At 37.8% G+C, this 20538-nt stretch overlaps 1 protein-coding gene across 2 annotated transcripts; it reads left to right on the plus strand.

Annotated features, from left to right (window-relative positions):
- The first annotated feature begins 3 nt into the window (after nt 1–3).
- On the plus strand, nt 4–19960 carry shc2 (SHC (Src homology 2 domain containing) transforming protein 2). Of its 2 annotated transcripts, XM_038301743.1 has the most exons (14): nt 4–152; nt 4188–4454; nt 8878–8948; nt 11923–11983; nt 12449–12568; nt 13411–13464; nt 13646–13697; nt 13841–13967; nt 14253–14433; nt 15079–15172; nt 15822–15989; nt 16079–16425; nt 16497–16648; nt 17462–19960. In XM_038301743.1, the coding sequence occupies exons 2-13, from the start codon at nt 4272–4274 to the stop codon at nt 16623–16625; spliced, it is 1587 nt and encodes a 528-aa protein (XP_038157671.1). In that variant the 5' UTR covers nt 4–152; nt 4188–4271; the 3' UTR covers nt 16626–16648; nt 17462–19960. The 2 variants fall into 2 exon arrangements, with proteins under 2 accessions (XP_038157671.1, XP_038157670.1); XM_038301742.1 differs by lacking the exon at nt 4–152 and having other exon boundaries at nt 3387–4454.
- The last annotated feature ends 578 nt before the right edge of the window (nt 19961–20538 follow it).

The following is a 20538-nucleotide window of genomic DNA, read 5'->3' on the forward strand; positions in this document are numbered from 1 at the left end:
AGGTGACCTGTTAGAGCCATCATGGAGCTGAAAGTTACGCACCATAAACAGAAGTTGTTCTTTACTTAAAGAAAGGAATTGCTCTTGGATGCTGAAGAACATATTGCAAACTCACTGGAAAATAACAACCCTTCCTCTTGTTTCATCCTAAGGTAAATGTTTCAGACAGTGGGGCTATGTTGAAATACTCTCTTCTTTTTATGCGTTGTGGAGAAAGAGTATTTGCTCCCATGCAGGTTTCTTTTGCCCTTTGTCAACTTAAATGTTTCTCATCACTACATAAATTTGTCCTGCAAAGATAGCCTTATCCAATTCTTGTAGGCAAAATTTGTCTGATTGTGGTTTCCATGTTTTGTGTCTCTTTGCCCCACTTTTCTTTGCAGATGTTTAATTTAACAATTGTCTGTTTATGGTGATGCATAGCATCTCAACTGGATTTAACTCTAGATTTTGACTTGGCCACCCCAAAACCTTTATTTTGAGTAAATCAGAGGAGGACTTGCTGGTGCGATCATGATCATTGTCCTGCCAAATAACCTAACTGCATTCAGGCATAGGGTCACAATTTAATGAACAGATATTCCTCAATTTTTTTTTTAGCTTGAGAAAAAACACAAATATCGTACAAAAATAATGATGAATTAATTGAACTGCTTATGAAAATCGTTAGGGTCCTGACATTTTTGGGACAGATTTTACCAGCACAACCAAGGGTGATTAGTGCCTTAGCTAAGGAAACCCATAGTAGCATCTGGATGACAACATGATTATTATTGTAAATGAATGCAGGTTTTACTTTCTGATATTAAAGTTTGTTTAAAGATCTGAAACATTAAAGACTGACAAGTCAATAATAGATCATTGGAAAGAGCCAGCTGTAGTGGTTAAACCACAATCTCACATGTGTTCCTCACTTTTGATGGTGTTGGGGAAATGTTACTGAGAGGTGACGCCTGACCATACAGAGATCTCAATATCGTGGGACTTTATACTCCTATAAGCCACTGTAGAATTTCCAAAATATACTTGAAAGGCTTGTTGGAGAGGGATGGCTGAGTTTTCCTCCTGGACCTGTTACTGCTCTCATCCAATCTTGGATAAACAGAAAAAAAGGATGGATAGAAATTTTGTCAGTGGAAAAACCCATTTAGATGGAATTGTATGTACGTTGAATGCATTGACACATTTTTTGTTTGGTATTGATCTAAATGTATTTGATGGTTTATTTAGAGAAAATATTCATAATTATATCCTAAATGACAGAATATATGGTTTTAGATGTCAAACAGTTTGTGACTTGTTTGAACAACATAAACAGAACAATTATTTGACTTCAGTGCTGATGCTTACTTGATATACAGATTATACATCTATTTAAGTGATCAGCAAGTCTAACTAGTCATAGAATTGTACGTAAGTATTAATATACCCCCCTAAGCTTTATCTGGTTAAAAATAAAAAGAATATAAGAAAAAAGTGATGACGGTTTAATATTTGAATAACATTTGGGTGTGTAAAACTCTGACATTTTTATTTTAAAATTGTAAGAGTCTTCATTTGTTTACGAATTTGCTGAAAAACTGGTAATTGTTGCATCAAATTAGAATCATAATCTGATCCAGGGAAAATATTCGCTGCTCATAACATTGAAACAGAATCCCAACTCCAAAAAGTGATAGAAGAGGATTAAATTACAAGAAGTAGAAAGTAATGCACTTTGAAAAACTTTTTCCCCCTGTTTTTTTTCTATCAAGAAAATCATCTGAAAGATGCAAACATATTACATAAGATCATAGTAATATATCAAAAGAGAACATGTGAACGTCTTGTGTAACGTCTGTAACTGTTTGTATAGCCTCTGTTCCCTGCATTACAGGGAGCCATCTGATTTTGATTTCAGATTAACCTTTTTGCTATGTCTCTGCAAACAAAACAACCAACATAACATTAAAATAACTGACAGATAATGTAAGCAACATTCATTTTGTTATTTTGCCCCTTCATTCAGATTTTCCACACATTTCACTCACAACTTTAACCTTAATACTAGAGCTGGGCAATGAATTGCAATTCTCAGTTTTATTCACATTCCACTTAACAAGAGAAAAACTAAGGTTCTAACTGCAGCCCATTAAGTGGAAGTAAATGAGGTGGGATTGGTGCCACGTAGAAGGTAAGAGAGAGTTGCAGCTAGCAGGCAGAGGCATGCATGATAGTAGATGCAAGATCTTTTTCACTGAATGGTTACAGTAAAGTCCTGCATCAATAGATTCCGGAAAAGCAAGCTTTCTAGGTCATAAATAAACTGAAACCCTTGATGGAAACATCTGCATGCTTGCGCTTAGTGCAAAGGAAAATAGCAATGAAATCGTAATATTGGTTGAAAATAATTACAAATTTGATTTTTGGCTAAATTGTTCTGCCCTACTTATTACAGAAGTTGCTTCCCCCAGTTACATCATTAGAAGGGCAGTAGTGTGCCAACTAGGGTTATAGGATATAGTTTACCTCAAATAACATTTTGTGTGATGATTTTTTTTATTATTAAAAAAAACAACTATCCAGAAATATGCCTAATTTCATCATGAAAGCTAAGATATCCCAATAAGCACACCCTGGTAGACACTCTTTTTCCTTTGGCCATCCCTTGACTGGACATAATGTTATGGTTAATTAAGTTAATCTCTGCTCGATATGAAAGAGTAGAAAAGAGAGTAGAAATGGCAGGGAATTAGAGAAACACACAGGGGAGGGTGCAAGCGAAGAGCTAAAAGGGTCACGCTGAGATGGCTGATTGCTCCCCAGAGAGGTAGAGGAGAGGGGTGGGGGCAATCCAAGCAGATGGAAAAGGGTGGATGCTGTCAGATGTGTGGTCCTTTTAGGTGGTGACTGCATTGTTCCTTTTGTTAGGTTTTTCTCTATAGCTTATGTGAAATAAGATCATGCTGTCTCATGCAAAATTCACTTCAACTAATTGGATGAATCTTATTCTGATATCTAGACCACACATGTAAGAGTTTATATTTACTATAATTTAAAAACAGGCTAGCATAGCTATTTTCTTTGTTTGAATATTTAGGTTACTTCATTATAATTTAAAATTTTATTAAATGCAGGATATCCCACTAAATAACTATGTATAATTATACTTCAACCTCTGTACTATAAGAGTAGCAGGAATTATTTTATAAACTCATTGCTTTTTTTGGTTGAATCCTATGATATAATTCCACCTCTAAATAACCCTTAAAGTTTCTTAATATTCTTTTATGTAGAGGAGCAGGTAATCTGCAGAATGCGTGTGTTTGTGTCTTGGAGGAGGGCGGTTAAAGCATGTGTGTTTCAGCGAGTAGTCTGGGAGCAGCTGGGCAGGGCAGGGCTCTCGGGCCAATGACATCATCCACCACGGAGGAGAGACAGTCAAAAGCACATCTATCCCCAGGCAGGGAGAGGAAGCGGGCCCATTTAGATCAGGAGGAGGAGGAGAGCAGCAGCAGCATGAGAGCGGGACAGTGTCATAGCGGCGGAGGTGCACACAGCACTAAAGTGTCTTTGACAAGGATATAGGACTCAGCTGGGGAAATTGTTTTCTTTTGGTTTCTCCTCTGCTTCCATTGCTCCGTCCCTCCCCCCTCCCCTTACCCTTCTCCCCTCTATCTTCTGAAAGTTATCCTCTCTCTCAGCTTCTGCTTCAGGCGGCTCCTCCGGGCATGCTCCTTAAGCCAAAGTATGACCGCTTTCGCAATGAGTCTGTAACCTCCTCCGATGACCTGATGCAGAGCTTAGCCATGAGCAGCAAAGTAGTGGCCACACCGGTGGTCTCCTCCTCCGCACAGAGTCTGCCTCTGCCTCCTTTGCCTCCTTTGGATCCCAGTGCTCGGTCCTCCTCATCTGCAGGGGCTGCAGCCCTGGCAGACTCCCCCTGCCTAGATGGGGAACAAGAGGTCACCACAACCTTCTGCATGCTCATCCCCAGGATGCCCCAATGGAAGTTCTCCAATTCCTTGCTCAGCAGGAGCCCATCCAGCTCTAGCAAGGACTCAACCAAGACAGCTTCCTCCCAGGGCTCAGTCTCCTCATCATCAAGCAGGATCAGCGGGGCAAGCTCAGCCAGTGGCCCCGTGGCCAGCCTTGCGGCCGTACTAAACTCTTGTGACCCTGTCTGTGTCACCCCCTGTTCCTTACAGGCCATCCGAGGGCAGCGGGCAGTAGCAGCAGCTGCACCCTCTGGCAGTCCAGGAGGACAAGGCTTTGGGGTCGCAGCAGAGGTCATGGTGAGCCCCAGTGTTTCCAGCAGCTCCAGATCAGGAATGAATCGCAGGACAAGGGTTGAAGGCATGTGGCTGGGGGGAGAGGACCTCCATACGAAGGGTAGCTTCATCCACAAACCCTCTCAGGGTTGGCTGCACCCTGACAAGAAAATTGTGGGGCAAGGAGCTTCTTACATTGTCAGGGTAAGTACATATGAAATAAAAAAATAAATAAAAATAAATATCTAGTTTAGCAGATATAGGAATGATTATTGTAGTGATGATCTAATCTGTTTCTACCTGGCTGATGTAAATGTTTCTCATTTATGCATCAAAGCATGCCACCCTAACCATCACCCATTGATGTGCTTATACACAAAAAGTAATGCAAGTGTTTAAAAAAAAATCAAAAGAAAATTTACTAATTCACTTAAAAAAATAAAAAAATAAAATTGGATGATTTTGAAGCAAAAAACAAAATTCGATCTTTAAAGTAACACTCCCCTGGGAAAAAATTTAAATCTAGGCTGCAAGCCTTTAGGTTTTATTCCTCCGAATGTGAAAAACAAAAAACAAAAGCATCACAACAGCAGGCAGTTTGTTATGCAGCTCATGTGGCAGTGCCGAGGGAATAGATAATTTCATCCAAATAGACGGCTGGTGTTGCTGGTTAAGAGGCTGGATCATGACTGCACTCAGGCGTCAGGGAGGGGAAAAATAAACCATAAAATGATGTGTCCTAACTGTGGAAACTATTGTTATTCAGCCACACTTCACTTTGTTCAGCCAGTAAATATGGTGTTTGTCACACTGTATTTAAAACAAAATATGTTTATGGAGCTTACAATCTGACTGACTGTGATCAGACACTGTGGAAGAGGTTCTCTTTGAATTTGTTTTCATTTATTTGTATGTGTGCTGGGAATGTAAAGATTTCATACCGGAATTTTTTTCTCTAATCATCTGAAATATGAGTCTCCTTATTTGTTTAGGAAGGGGGATAATGTATACCTTAAAGAATAAAAAACGTTCTAGTTTTAATAACAATGAGCGAAATCAGCTACATGAAGTAATTGCCAGATGATAAATCTCATAAATCCGATGGTTCTGAATGCATTATCAGTTGCTTATGTTTATTATTCAGTGATGCCCATGGCGTCCTCCTTGATGACTCTTCACCTCTGCTCTCTCCCCCTCATCCTCAAACTTAATGACACGGCTCTTGATTACTGCAGTCTGGAGCCCCAAGCGCATTTTCTAATGACATTATGTGAGCACCATTCAGTCCTATATTCAATTACATGTAATCACAGTCATTTGCCTCATGTGACGAGGATGAGGCAGTTGGATCAGTTGCAGAGGAGGTCTGAATGTTTTATAGAAGGAATTTCTCATCCCAATGCTCTGCTTTCTGAGCCTGGTATGGAGGGCTCTTCTTATCTCTGATCGACGTCTCTGTTGATGATCCAAGAGTGTTTCTAAGAGCTTGTTGTTGTCACTCATTAGCGTGATGTGATCCTGACGGAGGACATATAAGAGGCAATTTAGAAAATAGGAGGATTTATTACCTACTATATGCATTTCAATTCATGCATAAGTGTCAGAGTGACAACAAATCTGTTTTTCTCTTTAACCGCCGCAGTTAGCATCTTTCTCTCGGTTTCTGTTCCTAAATATTGAGTTGTTCATTCATATGCGGATGTCCAGCCTTTTTCTTGGCAGACATTTGGGTTTTCTTAGTAATGTGTTTATATCTTCCTGGTGTCCACTTAGATATGCCACGTGCTTTGTCTCCCCTGCATCTGCCATCTCTGTTAGCCAGAGCACTGCAGCAGCCATTAAAACAAGCACTGCAGCTGCCAGAGCGGCTATCATCAATACACATGTATCAAACTGTTTTTATGCTGTTTCATTACAATTTTTTTCTTAGCTGTCATATTATGCACAAGAGTCGCATTTAAAGCGACCTATGCAGTGTAAAAAAATATTTTACCCCCCACTCAGAAGAAACAAAAAATGCTTGTTTATCTGACATTATGCAACAGATATTGTTGTTCTTGTTGTTGCACTGCCTCAGCATATGAATTATGACTTCCTGGCTTAACAAACAATACAGCTACAAGGATGTATCTCAAAGGGAAGACAGCTACAACAGAATTTAACAAGAGGATGCTTGTATTGTTACATTTCAAAGCAATGCATCTTGAAAACCTTGCATACCTTGTACATTTTTGCTTTACCCCGGAACGACAACATGAGGATGATAGAGAAAGGTTGGGGGGTGTGGAGACTGTTGCATCAGCAGATGAAAAAAAAAAAAAAAAAAAAAAAAGAACAATCTTCTTGATGGAAAACTTCCCTTAAGCCAAAATCTTATTAGAAAGCTCATTAAGCTTATTTAGACTCAGGGGTTCTGTTTGTGCTGCTTAGACTCTGCTGGTTTGCTATTTGTTGCAAAGAAATGATTTTTTCCTTAACCACACCACCTTGAAAAACTATTAATTTCCCTTGGACCTGTATACATCCACAAACGTCAATGTCCTGTATGCTGTTTAGGATTTATGTCTAAAACACATTAAGATAAAAAAAAAACAACAAAAGATTGGTTTTTAGATTGTTGTCTGACTGTATATTTTGGGGAACCTTTTCTGAGCTGCAGCCGTTTTGCAGCCTCTAGGAGGGTTTTTCTTCCATAATTGCCCTGCATTTAACCCCGTCATCTTTCTATCAACTGACCACCATATTTTCAGCATGAGCATGGTGTTTTTGTTTTTCCATCAGACTGAATGCTTTGCATGTTGATCCAAAGTTCATTGGTGAAATGTGACTGGAGAACCTTTTCCCAAATACTAGATTTCTTCAGAAACAGCTTTAGAGATTTGTGAAATGCTCAACCGATGGTTTCCTGTTGACAGATTCTCCTATAAGGGTTATGGATTTCTTCACCTCCCACAGAAGGACTCTTGACTGCTTTTTTGATCAAGTTTTTCTTTGCACAAGCTATAAGTTTCATGGTACAGCATTTTCTTGTTGGTTTGTTGTGCAATACCCTTTGCAACCTTGTAGGGTATTGATTTATAATTTGTGAGATTTCAAAATGTATTGTTTAGAAACCAACCTTGTTTTATATGGTAAATGGTAAATGGCCTGTACTTATATAGCGTTTTTTAAAGTCAGAAGACTTGACCAAAGCTCTTTACACTACATTAAGTCATTAACACACACGCATACACACTGATGGTGGTAAGCTACATTGTAGCCACAGCTGCCCTGGGGCTCACAGACAGAAGCGAGGCTGCCGTACACTGGTGCAACCAGTTCCTCCAACCGCCATCAGTAGGCAGTGCAGGGGAAGTGTCTTGCCCAAGGACACAATGACACTTAAAGTCGGAGTCGGGGTCGCACTGACAACCCATCCAGTTGCAGGGAACACTCCTGTACATCCGACATCACTGTCGCCCAACTTCTTTTCTGCTTTTTACCTGTCTGTTGTGTTATTTTTGTCTCTGCTATGTTATTTGTTCATCACTGTCCTCTAAGGCCTTTACAGAATACCTAGATTTGTGTTAAAATGAAATTGTACTGTTATTGGAGATTTTCAGATTAAAACCAATTGACCTGAAAGTAATTGCATCCAAAATAGTTTGTTGTTTTTTCTTCTCCTAAAAATTAAGTGAATGTACATTTTTTCTTTCCATGTAATAATGCAATGATAACTAGAGATGCACTGGTCCACAGTTTTTCACATTCAATATTTGAATTTGTATATCCATACATCCCAATCCTTTTCTCATACCAGAACTTTTCTTTAATGTTCTTACCATTATTGGTGATTTTGTGAGACACTGCCATTAGCTCATCTTTACATGCATGTATAATATGTACGAATGTACACATGGGTGTCCCAAAAGGTAACTTAGAGTCAAAAAGCATGTCATTAAAACAATAAATCATCTTAACAGGACAAAGTCCATCCTGAAAACCACTAGAGTTCAAATTTTCTGTACTTATGTCAAAGATAAATGCTCATTAGAAGGTAAACATTCTTGTTGTGTAAGATATTCTTAAACTAACTTAAATGTATTATAGATATAGACAGAATACCTTTGCCGCTATTATCAGGTCCATTTTCACCAATACCAAATAGTTTTACAGATATTAATGTTTACAGTGCATCTCTATTGGAAATAATTACATAAATTGAGAATTATGGTTTTAAGGAAGTATGAATACTTTTATAAGGTACTGTATGAAACTAAAAATGACACAGGGTTTACTTAATGCAACACCTAAACAGTGGGATTTGGCCCAAATAATTGTAGCAGACAAACAGAAATTCACAGATTTTGCTCCCTTTAAGGGAGTAATAATAAATACTTTCCCACTTGCACTACCTGTAGGATCAAACTCCCTCCCATATACTGTAAAGGTCTCCCCTGAGGGCCCTGAAGCTGCAATTTGTGCACAGTCTGGAGCTTAGTGATGCTAATCTAGTCAAAGTGCCGTTAGCTCCCTTATTTGACAGCCATTAGGGCACAGCAGTGGTAGAGGCATGCTTTAATGGTTAGTCTTTGGATATAAAATGACATCTGAATGGGAGTGATGATTCAACCTTTTTTCTTTGTAGTACATGGGTTGCATTGAGGTGCTGAAGTCAATGCGCTCCCTGGACTTTAATACACGGACTCAGGTGACAAGGTAAGCCAGCAACTATCTTTACTGAATATGGTGAGTCAGGAGAATTCAATCTAAGATGTAGAGGGTTTATTTACACGTCCATGGCTGTAATATTTAATAAGGCAAGTGGTTAGAGCCAAGTGCTAAATTTATTCTAAAAGCAAATACTTAAATATGCATACTAATGGTGGAGTTTTTTTTATGAATGTATATGTTACCTATTTTAATTACCATAACTGAAGTCATTTAGCTTTTGGCAGCTTCCCTTAAATATTCTGCATAAGCAAGAATCTACAAGAATACCAGACAAACAATCCCGAAGTATGAAACTATTTCAAAAAAGAATCCCTGTTTGGTGTCTGCCAGAGTTCAGAGACAACCGCCGCTGTTTTACTTATGAGGAGTTCAGACTTGAAACTCTTTGCATGTGAGTTTCATTCTGTTTTCCTGCATTGCATGTGATCTTGTTGTCATCCTCAACCTCAGAGAAGCAGCACCCCCCCCCCCTTCGCTCCTCCTCTCCTTCTGTCTCTCCTCCCCTACCTCTCTCTCCCTCCATCTCCCTTTCACAATCAATTGTTAGTAATCTGAGCCTACCATGCATCCAAAGCTTAAGTGCAATGGGAGAGGAGGAGAAGGAAGATGCATCAGAGATGGAGTGATAGAAAAAGGAGATCTATAATTGATGATGTTTGCTAATGACAGTGGAAAGCTGCAGTGGTCTCTGTGAACGCACCCTGTTGGATAATGTGTTTGGCTGCAAGTTTTTGAGAGACTGGAGGAGGTTAGAGGCGATCAAAACAAAGCAGCAAAGGAAAAGAAACTGACATGAACCATACTGCAGCTGTTCAGACTGCTTATAATTTTGTGCACCAATTCTAACTTCTGAGCTTTATTTCCCTTTTGTGTTGTTACTAAATGTAGTTGCTAAGATCAGCATAAATGAGTAAAACATTAAGTAAAAAAAATGCCTCCTTGATTCTGGCAGCACAGTGCCATGCAAAATAAATGTCACCTCTTTATCAACATTAGTAAATAAACAGCATCATGAGAAAGAGGGAAATAACCAGTCAGGTTGGAAATGAGCTGTGAAGGAGCTTGAAGCTGGATTAAGTTACAAGAAAGGGCGCTGTTTGTTTTCTTCCCATCATAACTTAAGAGAATGACAAAATGAAGAATTCATGGCCCACGCAATGATTAAATTAGCAGTCAAAAGATGACTTCATGTTAACTCTGGAGAGCTGCAGAGATTCACAGCTTGGGTAGAATAATATGATTACAGTACAGTAGTTTACAAGTACAGCAGCCTACAAGAAAAAACAATGTTTTTTAAAGTAAGGCATCAGCTTTTTTTGTGTGGCAAAAGTCAGGTTGGAGACATAAAATACCTAAATGCAGGTGTTTCGTCAGATAAAATACATTGAGACAAGCACTGTATGTCACAGTGAACACACCATCCTAAAACCGAATCATGGTAATGGCAATATTATGTGTTGGAGATGCTTTTTTTTTATTAGCAGCCACAAAAGAGTTGGTTAGAGTTGATAGGAAGAGAGTTCTAGATATACATGATCCTGAAAAAAAGTCTTTATGGCTGCAAAAGTCTTAAGACAGAGTATTTACTTTCAGCAGAACAAACTTAAACATAGAGCAAGACCTAAAATAAAAACAGTGTTTGAGTTACTAAGATAAACTCCAACAGTTAATTTAGCCGAGGGTCTGTGGAAAGACTTAAGATTTATCTTTACAGACAGCTTGAGATATAATGCAAATAGATCAGGGGAGAGAAAAACTAGATGTGCAAGACTGGAATAGAGAAGGAGCTTCTTATAGTGGAAAGTGGTTCTACAAAGTACTGACTACTGAGGGTGAACAGAAATATATGCAAGACATTCACTTTTTCCTCAGATTCACAATTATGCATGATGTTATGCATTTTTTGTATGTCAGTCAGATAAAAAGCTATAGTAGTGAGAAAATGTGCAAAGGTTTAATTAGTGTAAATGCTTATGCAATAAACTATGTTTGACCTATTTTCCCATCCACATAATTTTGACGTGATATTGATTATGTAGTGTAAAATATAGTGAAGCAATTCAAAAGTGTACTTTTCACTCTAAAACCTGTATTAGCTTATAAACAAGATATTTGTTTATTACAGCTTTTAAATTTGACGGAGTTGCCGTTTCCCTACAGGGCTTTCAGTCATGCTGTTTAAAATAACATTATTTATAACGCAGCTCAGCGTTTAGATACCAGGATGGACAGGAAAGACCAGGACTGCAGACAATAAGAACAACAGCGTGTCTCTCTTTCTCTCCCCCGCCTCCTCCCTCTGCTTTCATCAGCATGAGTCATTTGAATGTGGTGGTGTTTTTCAAAAATCCCTGAGAAGACCTTCACATGAGACCAGGCCCGGGACGCTGCTTTTTAAATATTTAAGCCACTGAATAGGGCCGTGCGGGCAGGTTGATTTCAGTCCCTGCTGTTCCCTCTCAGTTATATCGCAAACTCCAGCTTCCAAGCTACATTCTGCCTAATCCACACCATCGGAGACACATGGGATTTCTGGCTTTAAGTACCCCTTACAGGCTGCCATTCCCATAGGTTTTAGCTGTTCCACTGCAGGATTGATGCAATTCTGCAAAGACAGATTCCTTGTGCGAATATAAACATAGTTAGAATGTGCCTGCTGTGCATGACCTCATAGCAGTATTTTTTCTGTAATCCTACAAAGTCGTTAAAGACACACTCAGTTTGTGAACAACATAGCAGAAAAAAAAACGTTGACTGTTGAATTTTAACAGATCTGTGCAATTTGGAGTTAGGAAACAGACATGTCTACAAGTCATACCCTGCATTTCCTCATAATTTACAATTCAACAGTTCTCTTTACACTTGAAACACATTTCTTTGAGTTATGAATAGCTGGTGATCAATGGTCAGCATTGTCTTTAATGTGACCTGCATCCTTTCTCCTCATTCTTTTAATCAGGGAAGCCATCAACAGACTTTGTGAGGCAGTGCCTGGAGGAAAGGGGGCTTGGAGGAAAAAGGTCAGTGGTAAACAGTAATCTACCATAAATATGTATAGCAGTGTCATGTGCTTATGATAAGTAGTGTTTTAGATTGTTTTAACTACTTACTTAAAAGAATAAAATAATTGATGGAGGTAACGATCATTAGGAAGTCCAAACAAACGCCTACAGCTATATTTTATGTTTCACCAACATTTGCAGGTGAAACATAAAAAACAGCTAATGTGACAAACTGTATCATTTCAAGACATAATCCTTGTCTGGCCAAACCTTATTATTTTCCTTTTTTTTTTAGTAACTCTTTTGGCCAACTTTCACACCAGTTTGTATGAGATTTAATTCATAAATACCGATTAAAGAGTTCCAAATTTTTTTGACAAGACTGTAAGAAGTTATTCATAAAAGCAAGAAAACTTATATCTGAGGATCCAAGATTTCTGTCCAACAATAAAAAAAAATGTGTATGTTTTTTTTAACATTTAGGTACCAAGCAAAGCTCTGCAGTCAGTCATGGGAAAGAGTAACCTGCGATTTGCAGGCATGAGCATCGCTGTGAATATTTCTATAGATGGCCTTGGCCTGCTCATCCCAACTACACGACAGGTAAGATCCTCTATGATTAATACAAGCTTAAATCTGATAGTTGCTTTACTTTTGAAATGTTTTAAGATCTCTAGTGTGAATATTATCTCCGCTTTTTTAACCAAGGATGCAAAATGTGAACTACACAGAACCCTTTTTCATCTAGACCATGCTGGAAACCTGAACAGTGATTTTAGCCTGATGTTTAATGCCACACATCTGGAGAAACGAAAAACATAACCACACATTGCCCTATCTTAACACTTATATGGGTTCCAAATTTCTTTCCCAACTCAGACATACAGAATAGAATAGAATTCAACTTTATTGTCATTACACTGTCACAAGTACAAAACAACGAAATGTAGTTTGCATCTATCCAGAAGTGCTATACAGGATTAAAAATATTTATTTACATGTAGAGACATTGTATGCATGGACTATAAATGGTATATATAGAAAGAGAGTAATTGTAAGAGGCTATAAATAAATAAATATGGAAGCAATATACAGATTATGCTGGAAAAGTTAGCACATGTATTATATATATGTATATTATTGGTGTTATAATAAAGGATAAATAATAACAGATAATAGCAGATAAAAGATTTACAGATTATTTACAGCTATTGTTGAGAAGTATGTGTAAGTGGTGTTTGATCTGTAGGTTGTTTTCCATAGAACTCTATCACACTGAGCTCCAGAGTTCCTTAAAGTTCTGCATTTACTGTAGATCGTTGCTTTCTATCACTAGAAAAAATGTGGTTGTTGCATAATAATGTACACAACTGCACGAATACATTAGGAAGACATGATTGTTAAATTTGCTATCTTTACATCTTAAAGATATGTGTATGTTGTAGGTGATTGCGCACCATCCCATGCAGTCCATCTCATTTGCTTCTGGAGGAGACACAGTAAGTAAAGCAATTTTAACCCCCCCAAACGTCTCTGCTATTTGACATTTTTTTAATCTTTACAACAACATCAGTTATATTTCACTGCTTTCCAATCTTGTGACCAAAAAATCAATAAATCTGTTTAAAGACCTCTGATTTATGTTTGGTCTAATTGGACTTTCCATTTTCTTTGCTGCAGGACACACCAGATTATGTTGCATATGTAGCCAAAGACCCAGTAAATCAAAGAGGTAAGCTGTTTACATGTACTTTGCTATTTTGCTTTTATTTAATGGTATGAATCCTCACTGTTATCTTTGACATAGAGATGATAAGTTTATTTTGTTGTTATTTTCTGCATGGATTCATAATCTTTAGGATTTTTTTTTTACAGCATGTCACATCTTGGAGTGTTCGGATGGTTTGGCCCAAAGTGTCATCAGCACCATTGGCCAGGCTTTTGAGCTGCAGTTCAAACAGTATCTCCACAGTCCTCCTAAAACCATTTCATCTGCAGAGAGGTAACATAGTCAACTGTATGCATGAATGTATGAAAGAGAAAACAAATATTGAAAAAAGTAAAACAATAGACTTTGCAGGACTGCATGCTGCATAAAGTTGAAACTACTTTGGAATTTCCAGATGTACTTTTACATTTTGGTTTAATCTGTTAGTTCTTCCACTCTTGTGTTAGTTTAAAGTTATTTTAAAACTGAGAATTCTCAGATTATTTTTACGCCTTGGGGAAGCATTAAATTGAGTGATGTTTTTTCAGATGCATGAGTTTAATATGCATTTGATTGCAGGCCTATTCGGACAGAGGAGCCAGTGTGGGGTGAGGATGAAGATGCATCTGAGCACGACTACTACAACAGCATCCCTGGAAAGGAGCCTCCGGTTGGAGGAGTGGTGGACTCCAGGCTGAAGCCCAGCGGGGCCCTCCTGGGTCACATCCACACTCAGCCACAGAACAAGACAGGAACTCAGGTGAGATTCATGGCTGCGGAAACAGTATTCCACTGCTTTTGCAGAATTTAGGTACAGTTTTGTAATTATTTGTATATGCACTGAACAGTCAAACAATATGCTTGGATACAGCACTCTGTGAACAAACAGCTGTTTTAGAGATTAACTTATGAACTTTGGTCTTTTTTGATAAAGTTTAATTTTTTTGTATTCAGTATTTGATTGAAGCAGCCAGTAGTGTCACATTCTGTAATCTAATAGTTGCTCTATAAAGTACATCTGGACTTTATCATCTGGTCTATGATGACAATTTATTCAAGGAAGTCAGAGGGTGTCAGGCTTCGGATCTCTCAAACTAGAGACTAATGTGTTTGTCTGCTTCTTCCCCACAATATTCAGAGAGAATTACACCACCGCCTACCTAAATAAGCTATATAACCATCCTGATGTGCCTGCACCATAACTGTTAAAGACATGTATGATTACATTAAACCAGGAACCATTTAGTTCTCTATGCTGCTTGTTAATTGTATTTGGATGGGCCTTAGGGAATATTTCAGACTGTGTGCCTGATCACTGTAATACATGGTGAAGACATAGCAAGTTTTTTCTGATTTTACAAAGTAAATCTTCAAATGTGTTGTTTTATTGTGTTTGTCTTCACAGATGGGCTCACAGGGCAGGAGGGAGCAGGGATCCTACCCACCAGGTCAACTCTGTTATGAGCTTCACTGGGACACTGAGACCACCCGTAGCTCAGGTGAGACACCTTGTGGCAGAAAGTAGCTATTGCTGGTGAAGTTCTAGAAAACTTCCCTTTTTTATGTGTAGGCATGATGTTGTGATTTTTTTATTTTTATTTTTTTTTTACATTTTTCCCCATGTAGTTAGGGAGTATTTATTTGTTAAGGTCCGATGGAAAGCAGACCTGGGTTTGATATCTGAAAAATCAGCTTTCCATCAATATACAGTTGGTTTCAATGAATTCATTATCTATAGTGTCATTTTATATTTCTACAAAGCACCAGGTTGACTTAGATACATTTATCTTTCATCTGTAAAATCATCAATAAAAAAAAAGTTTTTAGTATTTGTTGTTTGCTATTAAGATTAGTTCTTAGGATCAGAGGCATTTAAAAGGTCAAAAGGAAAACAAAACAAAAAAAATAAAATAAAATTTGTGAAATCCTCTTTCATAATGCTATATGTCATTTTATTCTTATATTTTATATTTCATTTCTATGACAAAAAAAAAGGATTTGTTTGGATTTTAAGTTTTAAATATATAACATTTTTATGATGTCATCATTTTAAATGTGTATCAATAGAAATTGAGTTCGAATATTATGTATAAATAAAGATTTTAAAGCTTCGGCTTAGCTGGACTTTGTTTTACTGGTTTCCAACAGATGGTTACCTGTGTGCTGATGGTCAGCCTCCAGCCAGCAAGGACTATGATGAGCATCAGTATGTAAACACACAGAGCCTGGAAAACCTTGAATCACTAACACATGGAGCAGATGGACACAGAGGCGCCAGGGCACATGACAGTCCTAAAAAAGACCTCTTTGATATGAGTGAGTCTTTAGATCGATCTATGATAGATAAACCTAGGGATAAGCTAAGGTGGAGAATTTGAAGATGAATACCTGCTGTCACTCCATAGGGCCATTTGAAGATGCGCTGAAGCTCCATGAGGCTTGTGGAGGAGCTGCTGGCTCCAGTGTATCAGGAAGCTCTGGCTCACAAGCCGGAGGAGGGGGGGTTCGAAACTTTGAGGACCAGTGGCCCAGTCCACCAAGACGCAGGGCCCCTGTGGCCCCAAATGAGGAGCAACTCCGCAGGGAGACGTGGTACCACAGCCGCATGAGTCGGAGAGATGCAGAGAAACTGCTGGTTCGAGATGGAGATTTCCTCGTCCGGGAGAGCACCACTAATACTGGGCAGTATGTACTAACAGGCATGCACTGTGGCCTGCCCAAACACCTGCTGCTAGTGGATCCAGAAGGAGTGGTAAGTCTGTTTCAGTTCATGTCAGTCCAATCTGATTTAAATAAACCTAAAACCTGCTTATCTATACATAGGTCAGAACGAAAGACATGCTGTTTGACAGCATAAGCCACCTTATAACGTACCACCTGCGGAACGAGTTGCCAATTGTTGCAGCAGAAAGCGAGCTCCATCTTAAACAGGCTGTCCGGAGAAAACCATGAGCATCATGTGTTGGCGTGTGATGGTAAATAATAGTATGTGTTTAAAAGCTGAGATCATAATTTCATTTATTTTTCTTTATATACAGATATTAGCTGCTTGTTACTGACACTCTATTCATGTTTGACCGATCAGCTATTCAATTAGAGCAGCCGTTGCTTCATATACATTGTTTGTACACACAAAGATAGCCTTTAAAGATGCAAGGGAAAATAATCAGTCAAAATAAAAAGATAGCTCAGAAGCCCCAAAATAAGATTTTTTCAGTGCCTTGTTAAACTACTTATTTCCTCTGATTATTTGTTCACGTTTCAAACGCAGACTTGAATTTAGACTTGATATTCCACAAAAGTCATCAAAGGAGATGACAAATTTTTTGTTAAATATTAGACTATTGTTTGACACTTGTTTACTTTGGTGGAGAGTATCTCTATCCGGGCATATTAAGGTTTTGCCAACGATTTTCAGTTGTTTTTACTCTGGACTTCTTTCAACAGTTGGTTTTAATGCCACTATGGCATCATGGCCGGATCTAAGTCCTGCTTGGTGTTCACAATGCTATTTGTTTTCTAATGTTCAGCAAAAACAAAAGATCATAGCCTTGATAAAATAGCTGGATTAAAAAATCCAGCTAATTAGATGATTTCCCAGATGAAGTCATTTGCTGGAATTTCTTTGGTAATATCAGAGAAAAGGAACCAAATATAAATGCAATTCTTTGGTGGAGCGTTTACCTTTTTGTATTAAATTTAAATGTATTCTGTGCTTTTTTTTCTGTTGAATTTCTATAAAATATTTTTAGTAATCATCATCTATTTCTCTTCTTCATTCTCCACAGCTGAAGTCCTCTGCACCCATGGACACATTGAGCTTAAAAAACTGGGTGGGTTTTTATCCTGAAAGGACACATACTATCTTGCCTACGATGTACTTTAAATGAAAGCAAAGAATCAAGTCAAGTTGTTTCAGTCCTCTGGCTGCCAGGGTACACCACATTTTGGATTATCGAGATAAACTCCTCAGCATGCAGACCTTAAGCAAACCACAATGCAGAATACCAACACCTCATCAGTAAACGTCCATAACTAAAGAGAAGTGCTTCTAAAAATCCACAACTACGCTGTTAGTGGCCATTCCTTCTGCAAACCATGAACATCACCTGAACACAAACTGGAAGGGAGTTGCTGGTGCAGATATCAAATCAAGAGATGTCAGCTTTCAGATTGAAAAGTTAATTTCTATAAAGATGTCGGAAGGGACCGTTAGTTGGTGGATAATGAGAAGCAGATCAAGGAAAGTCTCTTTTTGGAACATAACAACTGTTATTTGTACATCGGTCTCCAGTATCTGAGAAGTCACTCAGATGCAAAGCTTTTGTATTTTCTCTTTTTGCCACCATATATAAAGAAAACATGAAGCTTTTCTACATTTTAAACTCCAGTTGATGTTCGTTGTCTCAGTTGCTGTTTGTAAGGAATATCGCCTCCAGAGAAGACTTTACTAAGTAATGAATCCTAAATCCAGGGTCAAAGCTAACATCTTTGTTTTTAACTGACTACTACATCTCAATAAATTATATTACCAGAAACAATTTAATTTCATATTACAATTATAAAAGTGAAACTCATATATTCCATAGATATATCATATCTGAGCATTTATTTAGTTGATTTTACTGAATAAACCTTACAGCTAAGGAAATTACCAGAGAAATGCAGGGACTCATACTACTAATAAATCAAAAGCAAGAAATGTTATGACCATGTTATGTCACGTGCAACGATAAGACAAGACCGCTGATCTACAGCTCGCCAGCAGATAGTTACTCCCCGCAAAGAGAATAGGGGATAAGAGTTTGTCTCTAAAGAAGCTAGTTGTTCACAGAGTGCTGTATCTAAGCATATTATTGGAAAATTCAGTGGAAGGAGAAAGTTTCATATTGTCTAGCCTCCTGAAAAAGAGACAAAGTTAGAAGCCTCCTCCTTGTGTTAAATGCGAGAATGACTGGACTGTTCTAATTGTAGGTCCCAGAGTCTGGAAGAAGAGTAAAGAGACAAAAGCTGCCTGAGGTCCAGTGCAAAGTTTCCACAGCCAATGACTTAGGGTGTCATGTAATTTACTTATGTTGGTGTACTCTGTTTTCTGAAGTCACTTGCCAATGTAGCCCTCTACCAGAAAATTTTAGAACACTCAATTGTTCCTCTTACTTAGCAGGAATTTTGTGCACACTGTGTAAAATGCCACACCAGACATTATTATAACTCTGAGCTTATTTGGGCAAAAGACAAAAAAACCCGAAAGAATTGATGAGAAATTGTCAAAAGACGTATGAGACACATAGGAAACAACATTGGGGATGTGGGCCTCCTGAACATCTCAGTAAAGTAAGACACAGAACACATCCATGCCACTTCACATGGATGCAGTAATTCATATTAAAGGTGCATGACTGGACTTTTCTGCAGGTCAGCATCTCTATTTTAAAACCGTTTTTGTTTTTATTCTTATGTAGATTTCAAATTTTCGGAGAAACATAATTTTAGGGTTTCTGTTAACTGCATGACTTTTAGATAATGAACAGGAATGAAAATTTCTAAATTTCGGAGTTAAATGAACCTTTCTGAGTTTTACTTTTTTTTTTTTTGAAATGAAATGAATGTTTCAAGTATTTGGTTTTTTGTTAGGAGGGACCTGCACATGTTTTTTTTTTTTCCCCAGTGCCTTAATAACTACACTGGCAGGCATTTGTCTCAGAGTGTATATAATGTGCAGTTCTGCCCTCATTGAAAAAGACTACATTTTCTTGCCATGCAAATAAAAAAAGAAAAGAAAGATGAGGATAATCAAGCTCATATGTTTGTTTGCAAACAGTGATGTAAGCTGTTCCAGTTTTCTGTTTGGTAATCACACTCTTTCCACTGTCTCGTTATTAATCTGTTTTGTGAGATCCTCAGAAAAGATGCCCTTTCCTTTTGTGTGTAACTGCTTGCTCTCCTCTGCTGTGATTAATGTTAAAATAGGGATATAGATGTGCAATTACTCATGTTGTCCCTGCTCAGGAAACTCATTAAATTGATAACCATGTTATTATTTCTATATTTAGGCTGTACACCTTTGTATTGCCTCCTCAGGCACACCAGGAAGTGGCTCAGCACCTTCCTATCCCTGTAGTACTTTAAGTTTTTCTGGTTGTTTGACAGATATATAAGGTAAACTACAGACTTTCATAGAGATCGGAAGTGAATAATTGTTTTCTTTTTCTCAGGAATTTCCCAGATTTTTTCCCCCCTTCTTTCTTAAGTTTAGTCAATAAATCAAATATGAAAGGGTATACATACAAGTGTGTGTTTTTAATTTTGAGCAGTTATCCCTGTCCCTTCACCGCATAACCCTTCACTATAACCCCCTAAAAAAGATGAGTAAAAAAAAAACATAAATAAATGCATCTTTTATTACAGAAGCATTATCTCAACTATTTTAAAAGATTTTCTGTTATAAAATTAAATAAAATATATATTTTTTTCATTTTGCTTTACAAAATACCTATTGTCACAGTTATTAGCTTACAGTTTAATAAGATAATTTAACCACAGCATTTTATAATAATCCCTTTTTCAACGTTTATAGGTGTCTAGATACATTTAATCTGACTTCCTTTTTTACTACTATAAATATTAGATGATGGCCTGTTCTTCATAATCAGACTATAAAATGAAAACGACAGGAGAACATACCATTTCAAATGTAGATGTGTGCTGATTTTCATAAATCATGAGATAATTGCAATAACCTAGGTCCTCCACATCTAGCAATGATTAAAAACAAGTCTAAAAGAACTTAATCAGGGTGTTGCATTTCAGCTACAAATGCTAGAGAAAATATTCTTCCCTCTGACAATTACAAGGGTAAAAATGT

The sequence above is a fragment of the Cyprinodon tularosa genome, unplaced genomic scaffold (assembly GCF_016077235.1).
Source record: "Cyprinodon tularosa strain WSP-4 unplaced genomic scaffold, ASM1607723v1 ctg473, whole genome shotgun sequence".
NCBI classification, from domain to species: Eukaryota; Metazoa; Chordata; class Actinopteri; order Cyprinodontiformes; family Cyprinodontidae; genus Cyprinodon; species Cyprinodon tularosa.

Excerpts from the sequence above, each read along its gene's own strand:
- shc2 (XM_038301742.1), top strand. The coding sequence starts at position 3,711 with ATGCTCCTTAAGCCAAAGTATGACCGCTTTCGCAATGAGTCTGTAACC. Across the intron at positions 12,569-13,410 it reads TCATCCCAACTACACGACAG|GTGATTGCGCACCATCCCAT; the intron begins GTAAGATCCTCT and ends TGTATGTTGTAG. Across the intron at positions 16,426-16,496 it reads TAGTGGATCCAGAAGGAGTG|GTCAGAACGAAAGACATGCT; the intron begins GTAAGTCTGTTT and ends ATCTATACATAG.